Genomic DNA, 19,436 nt, shown 5'->3' with positions numbered 1-19,436 from the left:
ACTCGAAGGGCATCAAATCTCAGCTCTGACCTCACTTTTGTGTCTCCTGGCCAAAATTCTGCTCTCTTCTGGAGGATACAACAGCAGTCATCTCTGAGGACAGAACTGCTGGAACAGGCTGCCCAAGGAGGCTGTGGATGCCCCATCCCTGCAGGCATCCAAGGCCAGGCTGGATGTGGCTCTGGGCAGCCTGGGCTGCTGGTTGGTGACCCTGCACACAGCAGGGGGTTGGAACTGATGAGCGTTGTGCTCCTCTGCAACCCAGGCCATGCTGTGATTCTGTGATTTTAACTGAATTTGATGATTAAAAAAGCCAACCTCCTGGCTCCTAGTTACTTATTCCACAAGTGTTCAAATGTATGGATGCTGAGGCTGTAAGAAATGCAACACAAGCATCAGCACGCAGCTTCTCCTCTGCCAGCCACGTCCAAGAGGTGACTTACTGCTGGCTTTGCAGCTCAGAGCAGCAGTGTGCAGGCACATATTGATGCAGGTGAGCTGAAAACCTTAAAGCTTCATCCAGTGCAAGAATCCAATGACAATACTGAAGCTCCATTTAATTTGTTGTGTGGGAAAGACAGGAATACTCCTGCTCGATCTCTTGGGGTATATGGAGTCCAGACTCACTCTTTTTTATTTTTCTTTTCCAGATGTCTGAATATCTCAAGGACTCCAATGATTAGTAGTTCCATACCATGTTAATATTTGCAAAAAACAGTCTTTTGCAAGCTGTTTCAGATTACCAAAACACACCCAGTGCATGCTGTTTATTCTTTCTTCGATTTGGTACCAGCTTTTTTTTACTAAACAAGGATATACAAGTGCTTCCACATCCACCAGTCCTAGGAGGACCTCTGGTATGTTGCCCTTCTCAAAAACACTTGAAACTTACAAGGACATCCATCAGTCCAGCCTCGTCACAGCAACCCAAAATTCCCTGCACCACGCTGGTGTTTCCTTGTTATCCAACAATCCTTGTAATCCCATCAGTACCTTTTTACCTCCCTGCTTTTATGTCAAAGCCTTTGAGAAGAGCAGCCCTATCACCAGGCACTCCAATTCTGTTCACAAATCAGACAAAAAGTTTCTGGAAGACTGTGGAAAAGTCGCTTGAATTGAAGACACTTCAATGCAGCACATATAATAACTTCTCCATAGCGTTAGGGCTAGAGGAAACAAAACAAAATAGTAACCTGCAGCCTCTGCCTGCCATCAACTGATCCACGTATGACTGGAAGCATTTGCAGAGTTTACATCATTTAAAGAAACAGGAAGGTGGTGCTGTACCACGAGGCCTTATTAGCAGGCAGCCCTGCTCCCAGGTGCTTCCATGTTGGGCACTCACAAGCTGGGCTAATGAATGTGAGGTTCTCCCTACCAATGGCATCCTCTCTTTTTCCTACACGTGGCCAGGAGGCTGAAGCACAAAGACAGGTTCTCTTCAGAGTGCCATCAGTCCAACGAGAGATGAAGCACCAGATATGACGTTCAAAGGGCTCTTGCAGAACGTCTCACTCGCTGCATCACCCCATCAGCTCCCCTTATCACACTGCCTCTGAACCCCCTGAGCTGACCCACGCCTTATGCCCTCTGATGAGGTTTTGGAAGTGGTCACTTCCCTAAGTTAGGAGAATTCCAAGGTCCTCCTGAGCTCTGAGATTAAAGCCATGCAGATAACAGAACCCTGTGGGCAGCACACCATCCTGCACGCTGACCCTGACAGCCCAGCAGCCCAAGGAGGACGGTGCCTTCTCCTCCAGACAAAGGCACAGGAGTTGTTCTTCCAGAGGAACTCATGCTGCGAATCTGGAAGCACATACTCTTCCAAAGATCATCTCAAGCTCCAAGTGTAAGAAAAGCACATCCTCAGCTATTTCCAGTCTCTGGAGGGAATGTGTGACGAGGTTATAAAGTTGTTGAACATTTTCCCTCGCTTATCTCCGATCTTTCATTTCCCATGGCCTGCTGCCGTGCTCCTCCACGCTGTCTCCTCCCAGCCCAGCAGGCAGATGCACAGAGTGCTGGGATGGAGCAGCACAGCACAGCCCACAGCCCCGCAGGAGAGCGGCACGGGGGCACAGGAAGGACTGGGAAGGATCAGTTTCCCCAGATGACCCGACCGGCTTGAAAAAAAACCTTTTAATAAAACGCAGGCCTCCACCATGGCCTCCACTAACTGTTGTCTTGAGATCTCATCTCCTTACGAAACTGCACCGCTGCACACTGGGGTGGCTACATCCTACTGTGAAGGTGGTACCAAAGCCTCGCTGCAGAGTGAAAGCACGTCCTTGAACAACACAACATCAGCAGCACTGTAACAAACTCACAACACCCACACCAAGTCCCCAGCATCTCCGACTCCTCAGGACTGTGCTCTGCCCTTGTGCGCAGCCCCTTGCTTTAATATTTCATTTATTTCTTGCTGTTGTTAACCTTCCCTGGCACTGAGGTCAGACATCTCCTGCCTTTGGCTGAGCACCATCTCCAGTCTGAGACAATCACAATGTGGAGAGCAGCTGCATTTACTTACGGGCTTTTTCTCCACTCCAGGGCACTTTTCTGAGCCTCAGAAGATCACTGCATTTCCCCACGTGTTTCCAAGAAGCAGCATCCAGTGTCACACCTCAGGGAAGCTTTTCTCTCCCTCCATTCTTTTCCTAGATTTAGGTATTTGTACTTAACATCCACACTCAAGCTTTCAGATGCTTCCCAACCCTGATCTAATTTGCAGCTTTCAAGTTCCTGTGCATACACAATCAGCATGGCAGCTCCAGCAGATCTTAATTACAGAAACAAACGACCCGAAGATCACCTGTTGATACCACAAGGAACTTCCATCCAGAACTACAATCAAGGTCAATGAAACAATCTTCTCTCATCCTTTCATAGGCAAGTCAAGGAAATCAACAGTTCAACTCTTTGAAAGGGCAGATAACTGCAGGACAAGGGGAAATGGTTTTAAGTTGAAGGAGGAAAGATTTAGGTTGGATGTCAGGGGGAAGTTCTTTACTATGAGAGATGCTGGAACAGCTGCCCAGAGAGGCTGTGATGCCCCGTCCATCCCTGGAGGTGTTCAGGGCCAGGTTGGATGGAGCCCTGGGCAGCCTGGGCTGCCGTGAAATGTGGAGGTTGGTGGCCCTGTATGTGGCGGGGGGATTGGAGCTTCATGATCCTTGAGGTCCCTTCCAGTCCGGGCCGTTCTGTGAACAGCACACTGCATCACCTAAAGCATCACCCAGTATCTGCAGTTTTACTGCAAGCTCCTAAAGCATTTTAATACTCCTCAGGCTTCTTCTGCTGCAAGTCATCACAAAGGTACCACACAAAGGTACCATACTGAACATTAACAAAGCTGGAGAGGTAATATCTACAGTCATTTCAGATGCTGCAAAGAATAAAAACACGTCCAAGTTAGAGAGTTGCCATTCCTTACATCCACGGAAATGGTGTGGTTTTAATCAGAATGCTGTTGGGCCGAGCTGCGAGCACCCTTGGGAAGAACATGCATTACAGACAACACCAACACACAAAGAAAAATGTGCTTTTTGTTTTGTTGTGCTCTCTGCAAGGGAAGGTCACGGACAAAAAAGGGAAGCAGGAAAACTAGGGGGAAAAAAATGACGAGCTGTTGGAAAGCAACACAGCAGAATAGTTTTGGTCTGAGATTTGACAATCTGAGCTCAGTCTCACAGAATCCCCTCAGCTGAGCTGTGACAATGGCTGCTCAGCATCCTGCCCACAGCACAGCCGCATCCCGCTGCTCCGGCACGCAGGGGCACCCTGTGCACATCTGCAGATGTGTGCTGGCTGCGTGCACCCAAGCAGGGACCCCAGATGGGAGCAGCACTGTGCAGGTGTTGGGACCATGCAAAGCACCACAGGGCTCTCAGTCAGCCCCACAGCTCCGGGAAGCAGCGCCCACATCCACCTCCTGCAGCACTGGGTGCTGGGTGACGTCTGGAGGACAGCAGGCTGCTGCCACAGATGGCCTTATTTGACACAGCCAGCAAAAGTGATGTCTGTAACTCATTGAGCTGGTTTCTTGCTTTGTTTTTAAAGGTGAGGGTGAAGGGTAAGGCCTGAAGGGCTCTGGCTGGCAGGTTTCCTGGGGCAGGTTTCCATCTATCCCCTGGACCCTACAATTACCTTAAAGAAACTTGCACAGTGCTTTCTACTTTGGTGCTTTTTTTTAATTGGCATTTCAGATGTTTCATTAATTACCCCAATTCTTCTACAAAGCCTAGACCTTAAATATCTGGGGGGAGGGGGGGGAGAGGGAAACCATGTAGGGCTGTAACATGGCCACACGGACATGTGTCCATCAAAAACATATAATCCCTTGATCCTCCCATGAGTCGATATTGTAATTTTTTGCCAAAGACGTCACTTATGAAATACTTCAGTGTGGAAAATAATTGTATGCTAATGACTGTATTAGTAATCATGAATTTCCATCGGCACATTAAAGTGAAGTTACTTTGAAAGATCCTCCCAGTAGTGAATGGTTGTGGGGTTTCCTTTCCCTCCAGGCTCCAGGAGCCCGTAAGACTCCATAGCACAACACAAACGTTCCGAACTTACACTGAAGCAGTAAGAGGGGAAAAAAGCCCCCCGCTCGCTATAGGCACCGCCGGAGCCGCACCGCCTGCACAAACAGCCCTGTCTCTTCCACCGGCTCTCGCTTAAACGCGCTCGGCATTCCTCGGAGACGCCGGAAAGCCGCATTTGACGTTTCCATCCCGCCGAGCTGCGCCGGAGCGCTCCGAGCCCCAACGCTCGGCCCAGCACCGCGCAGCTCCTCCAGCCCCGAGCAGCCCCGCACTTCAGCCCCGCACAGCCCGACCTCTCCTCTCCGTTCTCTCCCCAGCGCCGCTCCGCCCAGCACAGCGCGCAGCCCCATAGGTCTGAAATCCCCCCTCGGTAAAGCAGAGGGACGAGGAACGCGCCCTCAAAGCAAAGCGGCTGGGCGTTCCGCGACGCCGCTCTTTCAAACAAACACGCTGACGAAGTTCACGGCACGGCGAAGCATCGCCCCACAGAAGCTCCCCGCGGTGCCGCGCTCTGCGCCCCGGAGCCCGGCGGAGTTTCGGAGCAGCCCGGAGCTCATCGCCCCGCGCTCGGTCAGCGCAGCGCAGCGCAGCGCAATACAGCGCAGCGCATCGCAATGCATCGCAATACATCGCAGCGCAGCCCTCGCTCTCCGGCGCCCCGTCCGCGCTCAGCGCAGCCCGCTCCCCTGGCGGCCGCCCTCTTACCTGGCGTGGTGTCCGCCGGCTCGGCCCGGCTCCCCGCACGCAGCAGCAGCAGCAGCAGCAGCGGGAGCAGCAGGAGCCTCCCGTCCCCGCCGCCCGGCCGGGGCGGCTGCCGCATTCCTGAGCCGACGCCGCGTTACTCCGACATCCACCGCGCAGCGTCCCGGCCCGGCCCGCGCAGCGCCGCGGGGCCGCCTCTCCTCTCCTCTTCTCTCCTCTCTCCTCCGTCCGTCCCGCGCCTCGCCCTCGGGGCTGCGCTCTGCCGGCGGGCGGGGAAGGCGGCGCGGGCGGCCGCCTCAGCCCTCACTTGTCACTTTCCGCCCGCTCCGCTCCGCGCGCAGCCCGGCCCAGCCCCGGCGGAGCCCCCGCGCGGCCCGGCCCTGCAGCGCCCCCTGCCGGTCGGCCCGCGCGCCGCCTCCCGCGCGCCGCGGCCCCGGGGAGGCGCTCGCTTCGCGCCGCCGGGCGCCATTTTGCCCCGCTCTGCCGTCGGGGCTCTGAGGGGAGCGGGTTTTTGGGAGGGCTGGAATCGCCCCTCTTCGATCGTCTCTGCCTCTGCCTCTGCCTCTGCCTCTGCCTCTGCCTCTGCCTGCCCTGTGCGCCAGAGCTTCCCAGAGCGTACCCTGCTGAGCTCTTTGGCTGCACCGCTTTACTTTTAAGATCATTTCCATTGAAATGAGGCAAAGAAACCACGAGCTCGCGGTCCAGGGAAGTGACCTCTCAGCTGCCCTTCACACACAACGCCGAGAGGTTTCTAATTTTCCCCTCAGCGAGCTTAAAACTCGCTGTGCATCTCTTCTTCCTGTCAGTCAGGAGCTCAGAAACCCACCTGGCACCTGAGGAACTCTTTTCACCCCTCCCTGCCACAGTGAAACCAACATTTTACACACTCCTTGTCTGCAAGGTCCGCCTCCTCTGCCGCCCCGAGCGCCGCTGCCGTCCGTTGTGCCACGGCTGTGGGCAGAGCGGCGCTGCCAGCGAACCACCAGTGACAGCTGCTCTCCGTTCAGAACGCTCACGTACCCAGGACTCTTAGGTTAGGATTTTGGAAGTCAGAATCTGTTCAACAAGAAGTTAATAAGCAGGGTGGGAACAAGGAGAGGATTGTAAGAATTTTCTCCTTGTTTCCTGCTGAATCAGGTTTGCTTTGTGCCATATGAATCTCGTGTTTCTCCTCAGACACTAACAGAGCCCCAGGAGGACCAAACCCAGGTAAGCGCCTGGCTGTGTGTTAGGAAGGAGATGGAGGCCTCTCAATTGGCTTCTGACACAAAGAACCAGGAGCTGAGATGGTTCAAGAGCTAAGCTGACAGTCACCTCCTTAGAGCAGAGAAGTTTATCCCTGTTTAGGACCTCGCCCCACCTTTCTGGGTGGTTCTTTAGAACGTTAGCACTTATCCTTGCTCCTTAAAGGACAGGGAACAGAGTGTGCCACAGGTGAGGGCCAGGTCCAGCGATGATGGTCGAGTCAGACAGGTCTGTAGTGGGAAGAGAGGTTTGATGTCAAGCAGGGAATTCCCTTCAGAAACCAGCAGGGCCCACAACCAGTCATAGCTGAGGTAACCTTACAGACAAGTATTCTGCGAATAGCACAGATAGGGGCTGGGCGCAAACAGAATCCCTAAGCAATGGGGTGTGGGGCAGGCCCCAGGTAAGCCCAGGCAGGGCCATCAAGACCCGTAAGAGCCCTCAGGGCCCCAACACTTACCATGTAGTTACAGAGGAAATGTCAGTGAGAAGGTCAGGCTGTACAGCTGGGATAGGATTTCTGCAACACCATCCTGGGCTCACTCGCCCTGGCCCTCTAGGGTGACGTTTCAAGTTATTTCTGAGCTGATCTAACTAACAGCAAGTTGACCACAATAAACAAATCTCTGCTTTCCATATGCTCATCGCAGCAAGTCCACTCAGCCACCGATCATGTGGAAAACATCCTCTGATGGGACAAAAGAGAGCAGTGTTCCTCCAGCTCAGCCTCGTGGGCCAGTCCCCACAGCTGCTGGGGATGCGTGGACCCAGGGATAACCTATGGCCAGAGCCTAGGGACACCACAGAAGTCTATGGCAGATCAGGAGACTGCAGATAGATTCCCCACGCCTTTGGTTTGCTTCTAGATGTTAGATACAGGCACTGTGAAAGGATAAATCGTTTGTAATTAAAAAAAAAACCACTTATTTTTAGCTACAAATCTACCAAAGTGCATGCAATTAGCAAATATAAATCACTTCCTGGCTTGAAGACTGTTCAGCACAGCACATAAATGAAAGTTAAAACATACGTTTGGGGAATACATACTACATCTGCTCTTAATCTGCAGCATTTTGAAATCAATACAAATATTCTCCCTACTTTTCCTTGAACATGCTGCACTCTGTCATACCGCAGTGGAAGAACTAAAAATACATTAAACAAAGGAACCAGAGCGGATACAGCCCTGAACACCCCAAAAAGAATAATGCAGAGTATTTGTAAGGGTCTGATGGCAAGAAGTGGGCAAGGTAATGACACACTGTGAGATGGGCGGACAAATTAGAGGCAGTTTCTCCTACGTGGTTTGCAGGATGCTGCAGAGATGCAATGCACAGATAGAGGCTCAGGAGGTGGCTCTGGGGAGAGGAGCCCGCTGCCTGATGCATGGCTGTGTGTTTTAAAACAAGGAGAGGCTTGTAGTCAGCATCACTGAGGAATTGGTTCCTGCAGGGAGAGTGTATTACACACTAAACCTTCTTTTTTTTTTTTTTTTTTTCTTAATGAAAAGATATCTAAGGAGCTGGCTGTCTGGGAATGATTTGTAAGTACAATAAACTTAACAAGAGGATGATAAGCAAAATATTCTAAGAGAAGTGTCAGAAGTACAGCAAGCTAAGAGAGAGAATCGACAGTGTGTGTTCCGAAGTATTGTGTCTTGTTCTTGTTTTCCTTTCCATCTCTCATACTCCCATTAATCTATTCCAGATCTTTCTCATTTCAACCACCGAGGCCATAACAATCATCCTCTGCCCACTTGAAATGCAACTAGAATCAGAGCCCAGTGAGGCTTCTAGAGAGGAAGCTGAAGACAAGGCCAGGCTCTGCACAGATTCCTAAAATCCACGCACACATGGAAAGTCCCCATTTAAATGTGAGTTCACCACTGATCTTTAAATGGTGTAAGAAACAGCAATGGGAGGTACTTACAGAGTACTGGAGACGAGCAAATCTCTGTGCTTATGCTGACAATTCTTGAGGGTGGGAATTGTGTCAGACAGCAGTGCTGACGTTGTCTCAGTGAGCACATCCTGCATTTCCCAGCTGAGCTATCTGGAGTGAGTGCAGTCCAAATAATGACATATTTCAGTGTGTCTGTAGGAGGGGGGAAGCACAGCCCCTCTGGGGCCTCCTTTCGTTTGGGGACCAATAAAGCCAAGAGTAGGTAGGTGTGCTGGTGCCAGTGTGCACAGCTCTGCTTTCTTCTCAAGCTGAAATGTCTCTGCCTGAAGAGGAAAGCAAAGGACTGGGGAGCCATGGGTGGCAGTGGGAGAGAGCACTGCTGGGCTCAGAGGACAGGCTGCATCCCTGCGGAGTGGCAGCAGGGAGGACTGGGAGGCCGAGCTCTTGTTCAGATAATCTAGCTTGGGCTGTGATCTGGGAGCACTTTGAAAATTGGCAGCAGGCAATGGAAAAGATAAAGGCAAAAGCCTTGAAACAGACCACAATTCTTTGCCTTTCATATGTGTACTACGTTGGAATTTTATATATATAGCAGAAGGACTCTGTTCTTTATATTCTTGAGTTACATAGCTCCGAAACATGTAATGTTACCCTTCTGGAAGAACAAGGGTGATAGAATGGGACACAAACACCAGTGACTTCTTAATAACACATGCAAACATGGGGATGCTTATTATGCATTATTTATGCTGTTATTATTTTCATGACTGCATGCTGACACCCCGCATTTCATCAGATTCAGTGTCCCTTCCAAAGCATTAATTCAACAACCAGACAAGGTGCAGAGCAGGACAGGCAACAGGAGCAGCATGCAGCAGTGATGCTTCCAAGTCCCACAGCTGGTGATTTACACTGCAGTTGCTGAGCTTTGTAGGGATCTTTCAGTAGGAAAGCACTGCAATTGTTTCAGCTCTGATTTCCTCATTACCCCGAGAAGTGAGTCTCCAAAAGAAGGTAATGGATCGAGTTTAGTTTGGGTACGACCACGTTACACTTGTGCAAAATACGTCAGGTGAAGGCCCTGTCAAATGGCCCACGATTTCTCTTACAGCTTGTTTGCTTTTTGCAAGAGGAATCACTTCACCTCGTCCTCAACAACTGAATTCAGGAAGGAGGCCATTAAAGCAATAGTTTGGAAAACGGAACCACCCTCACACTCAGCTGCCTCCAACCACGACTTCACACCACATCAGACAACCTCACGCAGCCCCACGTGTAGTGAGCAGCACTGCCAGGAAAGGGCCACGGCATCCGGACTGCGCCTCCCAATTCTCCACATAAATTAATGGGGAAGTGGTCCCCCAGTCATCACCATGAGCAAGGCAGATTTCACCACCTTCCTAAACAATGTCATCTTTGTTGCCAGGCCTGCAAAGCAGTAAAATACTCCAGTCATTAGGGGGAGAAGAATGTCACAAATTTTGCAAGAGAAGAACAGATTCCAGAATTCGTGGTTTGACAGGTTAATAAGTAGGCCTGCACATTTGCCTTTACAATTTATTTACTTGTAAGCCTGCACTGGGATTTTGTTAGGGATTTGGCATCTTAAACAGGTTTTTATTCCAACAACGTTTCAATTCACCTTTAAGGCTTTCAATTAAGACAAAATCAGTAAAGATCCATTGGTGGAATTTGCATGGAAGTTGGCTGGGGTTGCCAGGAGCGTGACAGGGGTATCAGCTTTATAGACTTGTACTGTACTATCTAACATCTCGTATTTTCCACTCATTTTGCATGTAAAACTTTTATTGATATCAGCCTGAGCGGAACAGGCCACTAAAATGGGGACCGTGCCCGTAGGACACGAGATGATGTCAGGTACCCTGGTTAGTTACAACGGTTTGGCCGCACTAAATCTCCATGTTGAATGTTTGGTTTAGTTCCCCCATAAACTTTGCCTGCTGGATTTATATATTTTGGCTCCTTTTATTTTGACTCTAGTGGCTTCATTTGCAACGGGCTTAAATGACTGCAGTCCCACTCACACAGCAACAAATCCGCAGCGCAGTGGGCATTTCTCACTGTGTAAATAAAGGGCCTCATCTGGCGAGGTGCTGGATGGACAAACTTGCTCGGGTTTCCAGGAGATCTGAGAGCACCTCCAGAGAGAAATCCCAGCCCTCACATGGCCACATATCCGTGGTCATTTTCTACAGCCCTGTGTCAGGATCAGAACGCACAGCACACGGCCTTATCTTTTCCTTTGATCACAAACACTGAAATATTTATTTTCCTGACTGACCGCAGCACCCTTCCATCTGAACGATGATGATGTGGCAGTTCTTCTCCTCTGTGAAACTCAGCGTTCACTCACGTGGGTGTGTTTTCTGAAATAAAGCAGTGTTTCAGTAATGGCTTCAGTGGGATATTTTAATTCTTTTCCTCTACTTAGAGGGTTTTTTCTAATCCGTTTCGATTCCAGCGAAAACGTCTCTGATCTGATAAAGGAGATGAAGTCACTGCATAGGCTTACTATTTTATTTCCATAAAGGTTTGAAAGTTTTGTTCCCTGCAGTGTTTTGGAGCCCAGGAGCATTCATCTGTTTTGTAAAAGGAAAGTTCCATGGAGCAACATTTGGTCACCGTTGTCTGAATTTCATTATTCAGTTCTCCAGACTAGCAGAGGGGAAAAGTGCAAGTTAGCTGGGTCACAGTCTGAAATGTGAGAGCAGTCAACTTTTTCTGAAGTTTATGGGAATGAAAGGAAATTTAATACTGTTCAAAAGAGAGATTTAAAGTTGCATCATGTGAAAACAATTGGAGAAGTTTAATCCTGAGGTCTTGGGTTATTTGGTAACTTACATGACCATTCGTCAGCCTGCAAAGGATGAAGTTGGCTTTGCCTCTGTTAACAGTTGGCCCCTGTTCTGGAGTGGCACTGCGATGCCAAAGGAGCAAATACAAGAAACGTTGGTTTTACAGACCACGATTAACTCTGTTCTTCTTTGTGCTTTTCGGCTCAAACCCTTCCTGCTCGTCTCCTCCGGGCTGCCAGCACCGATCTCCCAGCACTCTCAGCAACTCGTGCTGACAAGCTCTTTGTGTACAAGGGACTGCAGAGCTCCACAGTTTCTTAGTTTGAAAACGCTGAATACGTACCCAATATTTGACCTTTACCTCTCAAATTGCTTCAGGGCTCATTCGTTTCTTTGTACGTGGAATAAAAACAATGGGACTCTGGGAAGTAACTCAATACTTTGTGTTTTGTTATATTTCTTGAGTATTACTTATGCTAAAAGACGTCCATTAAAACACGCTTTACATTTGTATTAGTTTCTACGTGTTATACAAAACTAAAAATCCACAGGGCTTTATATTATAGGAATTAGAGATGTTTTCCAGATAACTCTACCACAATCCCCACCCTTTGCAAATCTCTTACTGCTGAGAAAATGCTCTCAAAAGGTGCTTCCTCCCCAGCATCCTGTCTGTCTCCTACCACTGCCAGTCACCTCCTCTCTGGTTTCAGCATCCCACCACTGCCTTTGGTGACCGCTCAAGGTCTCTTGTGACCTGGATTTAAAATCATGCCAAACTTTATTAATGGGAAAAAAATGAAGGGCGTCAAAATAAAGAAAGCTTGTTCTTGAAAACTTGTTTCTTACGTTTTTACATGCTGCTCTGTAGTATTTAATCCCACAACAAGATTAACTTTTAAGAAGATCTCTGGGGTTTCCGTTGGTCTCGCTGCTCTGTGCAGCAGGCAGGAGTGCTGGAGCTCAGGGAACGAGACCTGGGACATAGCACAGAGAAACCCCCTTGCTTCTCCTTCTGGACTAAACATCCCTGGTCGCCCAGCAGTGCCTGGCTGTCCCCATGCAGAGTTTTTGTCAGTGTTCTGAGCGGGGTGAGTGCTGAGCTGCTGCTGTGGGGATGCTGCACACCCGCAGGGCGCAGGGCTGCCATACAACCCGACAAGACGTGGCTTAGCGCATGCTGCTTGGGCTAGCAGTGCCTGACAAGCTCTTTCCTTTTGATTCTCAGAGGTTTTCATTTAGAAGTTGCTTACGCTAGTTGTAAAAATTTGGCTTTGCATATATTTTTTCCAGGCAGTGCTTCATTACTTCAGCTCCTTGCAGCACGTCCGTACAGACAATCAGTGAAGTGCAGCGCTGAGGCATTCCCGTATGCTATTGCTGCTACAAACACTGCAGTTGCTATGGAAGGTATTCTTTGCTTCAAGTTATCCATACGTATTACAACATCTTTTAACAGGACAAACCCACACTGCTCGGGTTGTACGGCCCAAACTCCTGGTGGGAGCTGCTGCTGGGCTCTGCTTCTGTGGGCACTATGGAGGATGTTATAAAACCAGCTGTGTCTGCAAGCTTACCTGATCATACAGCAACTCCTCAATCACACGAGCTGGAGCCATACAAAGGGAATTTCAGTTGATGCTGAAAACACAGGCAAATGGAAAGGTGCAGATGGTGAAGGGAGATACTGATCTTGAAGTCTGTGCTCCTGTACCACAAAAGAGAAAAACCCAGAAGGGAAAAACGAGAAGGGAAAAAATATTATGCATGGAGAAGATGGAACGTTAGGAAACTGAAGGAGAAGGAAAAAAAGACGAAGTTGGATACAAAGGAGGGAAAAAAAGACAGATGGAAAGAAAGTCTAGAAGTTAAGGTGGACAAAAGATCCAGTGACACTGAGCTACAAAATCGCAGTGCACCACTCCAGCACCTCCCTGCATCAGAAAAGCAATTCCTATGCAATACCCTGGGGTTATGTGCACTTCAGCATTGGCTCACCTGGCCAAGGCAGAAAAAATCAGTTGCCTATTATTTATTCTGTTCCTTCTTTCTGCCACAGGAGTTTAACAGCCCCCCATCGGAGCAGTCAGCCACTCTGTGGGCTTCCAGGCCAGTATGGAAAATTGAATAACGCAGCTCAGCTGCTTTTAATGAGACACTAACAACAATCAGTTCAAAGCAGAACACACAATAGCTGCTTAAAAATTGCCTTTCATTCCCTCTATGATAGAGAGCTTACCAGTACTTGAAACTGTGAATGCCCAGTTCCGTTTCTGCTGCTTTTGAATTTGCATGGATCCATTCCATCTCTTCTTGTTTCTTTTTTTTTTTTTTCATTTGTTTGTGAAAGCAGAAGAACAAAATCCTACATTGCCAGTGCTGACCTAAATGTTTTCAGCAGTGAATGCTTGAGGTGGTGCCAGAAGCTCTGCTGTCCCACCTGTTGCTGGGAGCTGGGCACTAATCAACAGCCCTGCCCACGTATTGCTTTGCAATACAGTAAACAGTAAACTGCTTCAATTTACAGTAAGCTTCTTCCATTCAAAGTAACAAGCACACAGATCAGAAATTTAATCTTGAAATTACAGAAAACTTTGCTTTAAGAGCACTGCCCTGATTGCACAAGCCAGCCTGCCAAATTGTGCGTGCCCTGCAGCTCTGGGCTCCCCCGCTCTACATCCCAGGACCAGCAGTGTGTTCCCTGTACCCACAGTTGGGCAGGAGCAGAGCACAGTTTGGGGCTGTCCTCAGGGCTCTCGTTACACGCAGACTTTAATATCACACACACAGCTAAAAGCTGGCAGCTCGTGTCTGGCATCACATTACTACCAACAGAGCAAGTTATGAACCCAACCCTAACTCAAACGCAAGGCCGAGCTCACTCTAACCCAAACGCAAAGCCTAATAAGTCTAACCCCTACCCTAACTCCCTCATGCACTGTGACATTCCCCAAACATCAACCCAGTGGCTCTGTCTGTGTTCTGCCATATTTCTTTCTGCCTCATCCCTGAATTCAAGTCTTGAAACCATGTTTTTAAAGCTGCAAACAACACCAGTGATGCCCAGCAGTGTTGTGCTCCTGTAAGCTCCCCAATCCACACCCTACCTGCTCCATGCCCGCTGACCACATCCCTCAGTGCCACAGCCCCCAGTGTCACCTAGAAGAGGTGCAGAGAGGTGGGGTGGCTGCCCAGGGCTTCAGGAGATCAGGCTGCAGAGCTCTGAGCAGCGAGGTGCAGGAGGTGACAGCCACGTGCTGCTCATTCAGGAGTTCAGCTCTTGATTTCAGGAAGCGTTTGGGGATCGCTGGTAACTGAGTTTTCAGTTTGAACACTGAAAAAGCAGAATGTCAAAAATAAGCTTGAATAGGTGGTTATAGCACAGGCTATGAATGCTGTCATCCCAGATTAGAAATCAGCCCTTAAGCTAAGCCCTGTGACTTTTCTACTCTCCATATAACCCAGAGCCTCCGTCTCCACGAAAGCAAGTTTAATCAGCAGGACGCTCAAAGCTGAGCGCTGACCTGCGCAGGGAGCACTCGCCTCTGCAGTCTGGTAGGAGCTCGAGTGCTCCTGGCTAAGCCCAGCAGGGCCTGGGGGGCCATTTAGCAACCTTACAAACTGATGTAACTTTCAGAGTAACACGTACTAATTAACTGCTTGAGCCTATGCTGCATATAACTGATGCTTTCACTTTGCCTTGTTTCTTTGTAAAAGGCAGTGCTTATGTTGAAAGGTATAGGAACCAGAAAAGACCATCATTTAAATATATATATAATTTCTGTGCCACCCAAGCAGTCGGAATCTCACAATCAGTTCCTATTTCTTACAAAAGGAAAAATACCTCTGAGCTGCTGCTGAGCCAAATGAGAACCCCAGCACCGCTGAAAAATTGCATTCTTTCATTCTGTGCCATAGGGTGTAAGAGCTGAGCATCTGACCTACTGCCGTCATAGAAAGTCTTCTTTGAGGCTGGCTCTAATTACAGAGCATTTCAACGCTTTTATCTTTGGGCTGCACTGGGACAGGGTGGATTTGTAGCCTCTGTCTCCTGTTTCATTCGGTTTTGCATAGTCAGGAGAAGACACAAACCCTTCTCTCTCTTTCCCCTTTCTCTTTCAGGACTAACGCACAGCATTAGCGCAGCCACAACCAGACATCAGCGGCGTGTTCTGCCCAGGGAGGGGACACCAGTGACTGCGCTCACATCTGTGCACAAAGCTGAGGACTGCGGCTCTCTGTGGGGATCCCACGTGGCCCCGAGCAGCAGGCAGAGCACTGTGCCTCATTTCAGCAGCAGCTGCCTCCAGCACTCCATCCCACACTGATCAGCTTCGTTCTGGCTCCGGCTGCACCTTGCTTGTGGCCCAACCCACAGCCCAAGCCTTGCTGTGCTGGGAACCGACTGAGCCTCCCTTAATGGGAGCAGTGGGGTCGGTTGTGGCTGTGGGAGGTGGATGGCACCACGAAGGGACGCCCACAGCCAGTAATTCCATGCCAGAAACAACACAAACGCTCTGCTTGTGAACTTCCTAAACTCCTCCGCTCCCCTCCAGCTTCCCCATTCTCCAAGGAGCAGTGCACAACACAGAGTGGAATGGTACAGAGCTCTGCAGCTTCACTGGGACACAGCACTGCCTCTCTTCGCCCATTCATTCTTTCCAAAAAGCATCGTTTCTGACTTTTCTTTCCGCTGTAGGCGCAGGAGGTTCACAGGAGTGACTCAAGGAGCCCTTTGCAGGGAGCTGCACACCAACACACAGCACGTCTGGCTGTCACCCTGCGCCACCAATCATTGCTCTGAAACTTGAACTCCTTCTGGTGTCCATACATCATCCTGTGCCCCTCACCTCCATGCAGCACCAGCTCCTGAGCCTTGCTGTTAACTCACCTTCCTCCTCCTCACCCACACGGCCCTGCTCCTCCCCAGCCCCAGCTCAGGTTTGCTGGCCCCAATCCTCCCAGATCCAATTTTTTTTGTTACAGGGGCAGCGAGGCACTGGCACAAGGTGCCCAGAGAGGTGGTGGGTTCGCCGTTCACCAATCCCAGCAGAACAAACCATCATCCCAAGTGCCAGAGTGACCCTGCCACCGCTGCACCCGGCTTCTGGCTCCGAGGCTGAGACAAGAAACCTGAGATCTGGTGCTTCTTTCCACTCCTGGGAGGACTTCCACTCCTTGAATGTCTTGCTTTTTGCTTGAGATGTATTTTCGTTTCTGGGCGGTGGAGACTGCATGTAGAAATCAGATACTGCCTTATGTGAAGTTGGGATAAAGATTAAAAAACACATACAACTGGTGAGACATCTGGATCTGATTAGGCTCCTTTGGGACAGCAGCCTACAGCTTGAGCCTGAAGAGAAGCAAAGAGAGCAGTGGTAATTTTTCATGCAAATACTCAGAAGCTCGGAGGGGCTGAGGCTCTGCAAACACCTCCATTGCCCAGTGAGAGCAGCATGGGCTGAGCACACTGCTCTGCTGCTGCAGGCAGCCGCAGCCTTGGAAGCAACGCACAGTAATGCAGCCCCAGGGCAAAAGTGAACTTCCAGAGAAAATGATGAATAACGAAACCTGGTAGCTTCAGGTGAGGGTCTCCCTTGGAGCTAAGTGATTTATCCTAGCAACTGGCCTTCGTTTGCTGTGTGCTCACAGTGAGCTTGCTGGCACTTGGGCCGAGAGCTGCGTGCTGCTCAGCGAGCTGGTGGGGCAACGTGCTGTGCTTTAGGGGAAGGAGCAACCGTACCCACGGCAAAGCTGTGAGAGCACAGGAAGCTTTGTGCCTGGCCCTGGAGATGTTACACACTGCCGAAGCCCCAAGGAATGGGCTTTCATTCACTTGCCCAGAACGTGGCTGTGTCGGGAGGAGCACACGTGGCACAGATAATACCGCTCCACTGCTCCCCCCAAATGGCACACCAGCCTCTCTGTGTCAGCAGTGCACACAGCACCGGGTCACCCCAGTCTGTGCCACCAGGAGGACGTGACCCGGCTTCCAAGGGGCTCTGAGAGGTGAAGATGTCCACACAAAGTACAAATGCATTATCTGCAACTGCAGCTTGTTTTGAGAGTCACGCTGGACTGAAGCTCTACGATGCAAATGTAAATTCTCCTTTTGTCTCTCAGAGCATTTTATAATCACTGACTTACATTGTTTTCAAGTTATTAGCTGGCTGAGAGATCAAATATTTCCACACCATATTTGTCCCTCCAGAAGCTGTCAAGTAGATTTAGGCTTTGAGTGCTCAGAAGCCAGGCAGTTCCTGGATTAATTTGGGCACTGGCAAACCCATTCCTTTAGCAACAAGTCCCAGCAGTGTCTGCACTAATGATTCCTGACGTGGAGTGGAAGCAGCATCCTTCATTAAAGACCCAGTGCTTCATTCACACAATAACAAACCTCCACTGCAGATTAAAAGGGAAGAGTACAGGACAGCTGCAGACATGGGACATTTTTACACAGCCCAGCTCTCAGGGAAGGAGGACATCTATCACAAGAGTGAAATCAGTATTTGCCAGTACACGTTAGAAAATAGCTCAAAAGGAGGTTTCCCAGCAGCGATTTGCTTGAACAGAAAAAGGGGCAGACAAGCCCCATGTGCGCTGCACCAGGGGAAGGCAAAGGAGCAGAGATGTGACAGCAGAGTAAAACACAGCAGGTTTTAGTTCTGTGTCACCTGTGCTCCTCTGCCATCCTGGCGGGGCCTGGCCTGAAGTGACCCAGGAGGCACTCCAGGGGGTTACATGTGGCCAGTGCCACCCAGAGAAGGCTCAAGGCAGTGACTGCCAAACGAAAGGCATTTCCTCTCCAGACCCAGCCAGGCATCCTTTCTGACTGAGGGGATCAAAGTCCCCAAAAGCACCATGCTCACACCTTGGACTCAGCCTGGATTGCACAGGCCCCCCTCTGATACCTTTCTGTGCATGAGGGTTTAAGCAATGAGCATGGGCTGGACCACACTGAACTTCACTTTCACACACAAATTGGGTCAGATCCAGTGTTTTTTCCTTTTCTTCTCTGAATGCAAAAGCCACAGCATTTCTTTCCTTGTGCTTCATTAAGTGACAGGCATTCCCACCAGCACACAGCTGCTGAGGACCAGAGCTCCAGCAGCAGGGCTCAGGCACACCATGAGCAGCAGCAAGGCTGGGGAGGCTTAGGTTTTAACTTGTCCTGACTCAAAACAGATGGCTCCCCCATCCGCGGAGGCCAGGCTGGATGGGGCCCTGGGCAAGCCTCTTGGCCCCATGGCAGAGGTTGGAACTGGGTGGGCTTTAAGGTCCCTTCCAACCCAAACCAGTCTGTGATTCCATGAAAACAGCTCTGCCAGAAAAGCTGCCAGCATGGATTTAGCAGAAGGTCTGTTTGTCAGAAGAGACACCTCACCTCTGTACAGAAGACGAGATAAAGAGCTTTTTGTCAGCACATCTGCATCAACTTCAGAAGTTTTGCTGGCAGCGTTTGTGCAGAGGGCAAAGGTGGGATGCTTCACATTCCTGGAAAACAGAGCCATTCCCTCAGGCCTGCCCAGGGACCCAGCCTGAATTTCAGCTGTGTGGGCAGCGTTCCCTGCACCGTGCAGTCCAGCCAGGGCTTGGGTGACAAAGGCACACAAAGCAAAAGAGGGAAAACCCCCTAACATCACTCCCACCGATGCAACTAATTCTATCAACACCATTTAACAGCCTAAAGAAAGGGGAGATTGAGCTGGGTTTACCTGCTCAAGCCCCTGTGCTGGAGGGCATTACGTTGGTGGCTGAGGGCAACACAAGCACACCTCAATCCTCCCCAGCACGATGGCAGCAGGCCAGGATGGGAGCAGGACCCAGCTCAGCATGGAGAGGACAGCCCCAGCACGAGGGCAGGGAGCTGCACTGACACTCAGCAGCTACAGCTGTTTCCAAAGTCACCTCCTCCATGCCCTTGGAAAAGACTTAGCACATCAATGCACGCAACTGTGATCATTCCAAGGATCTTGCCATTCTACCGAACAACCTCATCAAAACAGTCCTTTGGTCTTCAAAAGATCACGGTGCAAGAAAATAAAAGAACGCTGAACAGTAATTGTAGCTCATACCACTTTAATATCCTGCAATGACTGTTACTGCTTATTTCTTGAGGAGGTTGTGTTGTGGTTTTTTTCTTATACAGATAGCAAGGCAAATAGAGAGCAATGTACACAATTTGTTTTGAAGGGGAAAAAATCCACGCGAGTGAAAAATA

The 19,436-nt window shown here is 49.9% G+C and overlaps 2 protein-coding genes across 4 annotated transcripts in view; both read right to left on the bottom strand.

The window, feature by feature from the left end:
* ROR1 (receptor tyrosine kinase like orphan receptor 1) overlaps positions 1-12,860 on the bottom strand; it is a 141,034-nt gene extending 128,174 nt beyond the window's left edge. Inside the window, exon 1 of one of the 2 annotated variants that reach the window (XM_042818969.1) lies at positions 12,793-12,860. Coding sequence is in view for 1 of the 2 variants with exons in the window: in XM_042818968.1 (XP_042674902.1) it covers positions 5,256-5,370 (115 nt within the window). In the remaining variant the exon portion in view is untranslated. Of the gene's footprint in view, positions 1-5,255; positions 5,371-12,792 lie in introns of those variants that run through there. The other variant, XM_042818968.1, reaches the window with a different exon arrangement.
* The window catches only part of PGM1 (phosphoglucomutase 1), a 29,180-nt gene continuing 18,870 nt past the window's right edge, over positions 9,127-19,436 (bottom strand). The window contains exons 11-12 of one of the 2 annotated variants that reach the window (XR_006168839.1): positions 18,600-18,709; positions 9,127-16,568 (exon numbers count right to left, since the gene is read on the bottom strand). Coding sequence is in view for 1 of the 2 variants with exons in the window: in XM_042818971.1 (XP_042674905.1) it covers positions 18,653-18,709 (57 nt within the window). In the remaining variant the exon portion in view is untranslated. Of the gene's footprint in view, positions 18,710-19,436 lie in introns of both variants that reach the window. The other variant, XM_042818971.1, reaches the window with a different exon arrangement.

The sequence above is a fragment of the Centrocercus urophasianus genome, unplaced genomic scaffold (assembly GCF_019232065.1).
Source record: "Centrocercus urophasianus isolate 14NV4802_14NV808 unplaced genomic scaffold, USGS_Curo_1.0 seq_18, whole genome shotgun sequence".
Classification (NCBI taxonomy): domain Eukaryota; kingdom Metazoa; phylum Chordata; class Aves; order Galliformes; family Phasianidae; genus Centrocercus; species Centrocercus urophasianus.
Note: the sequence above shows the minus strand (reverse complement) of the source record. Positions and strands in the feature narration are given on the sequence as shown.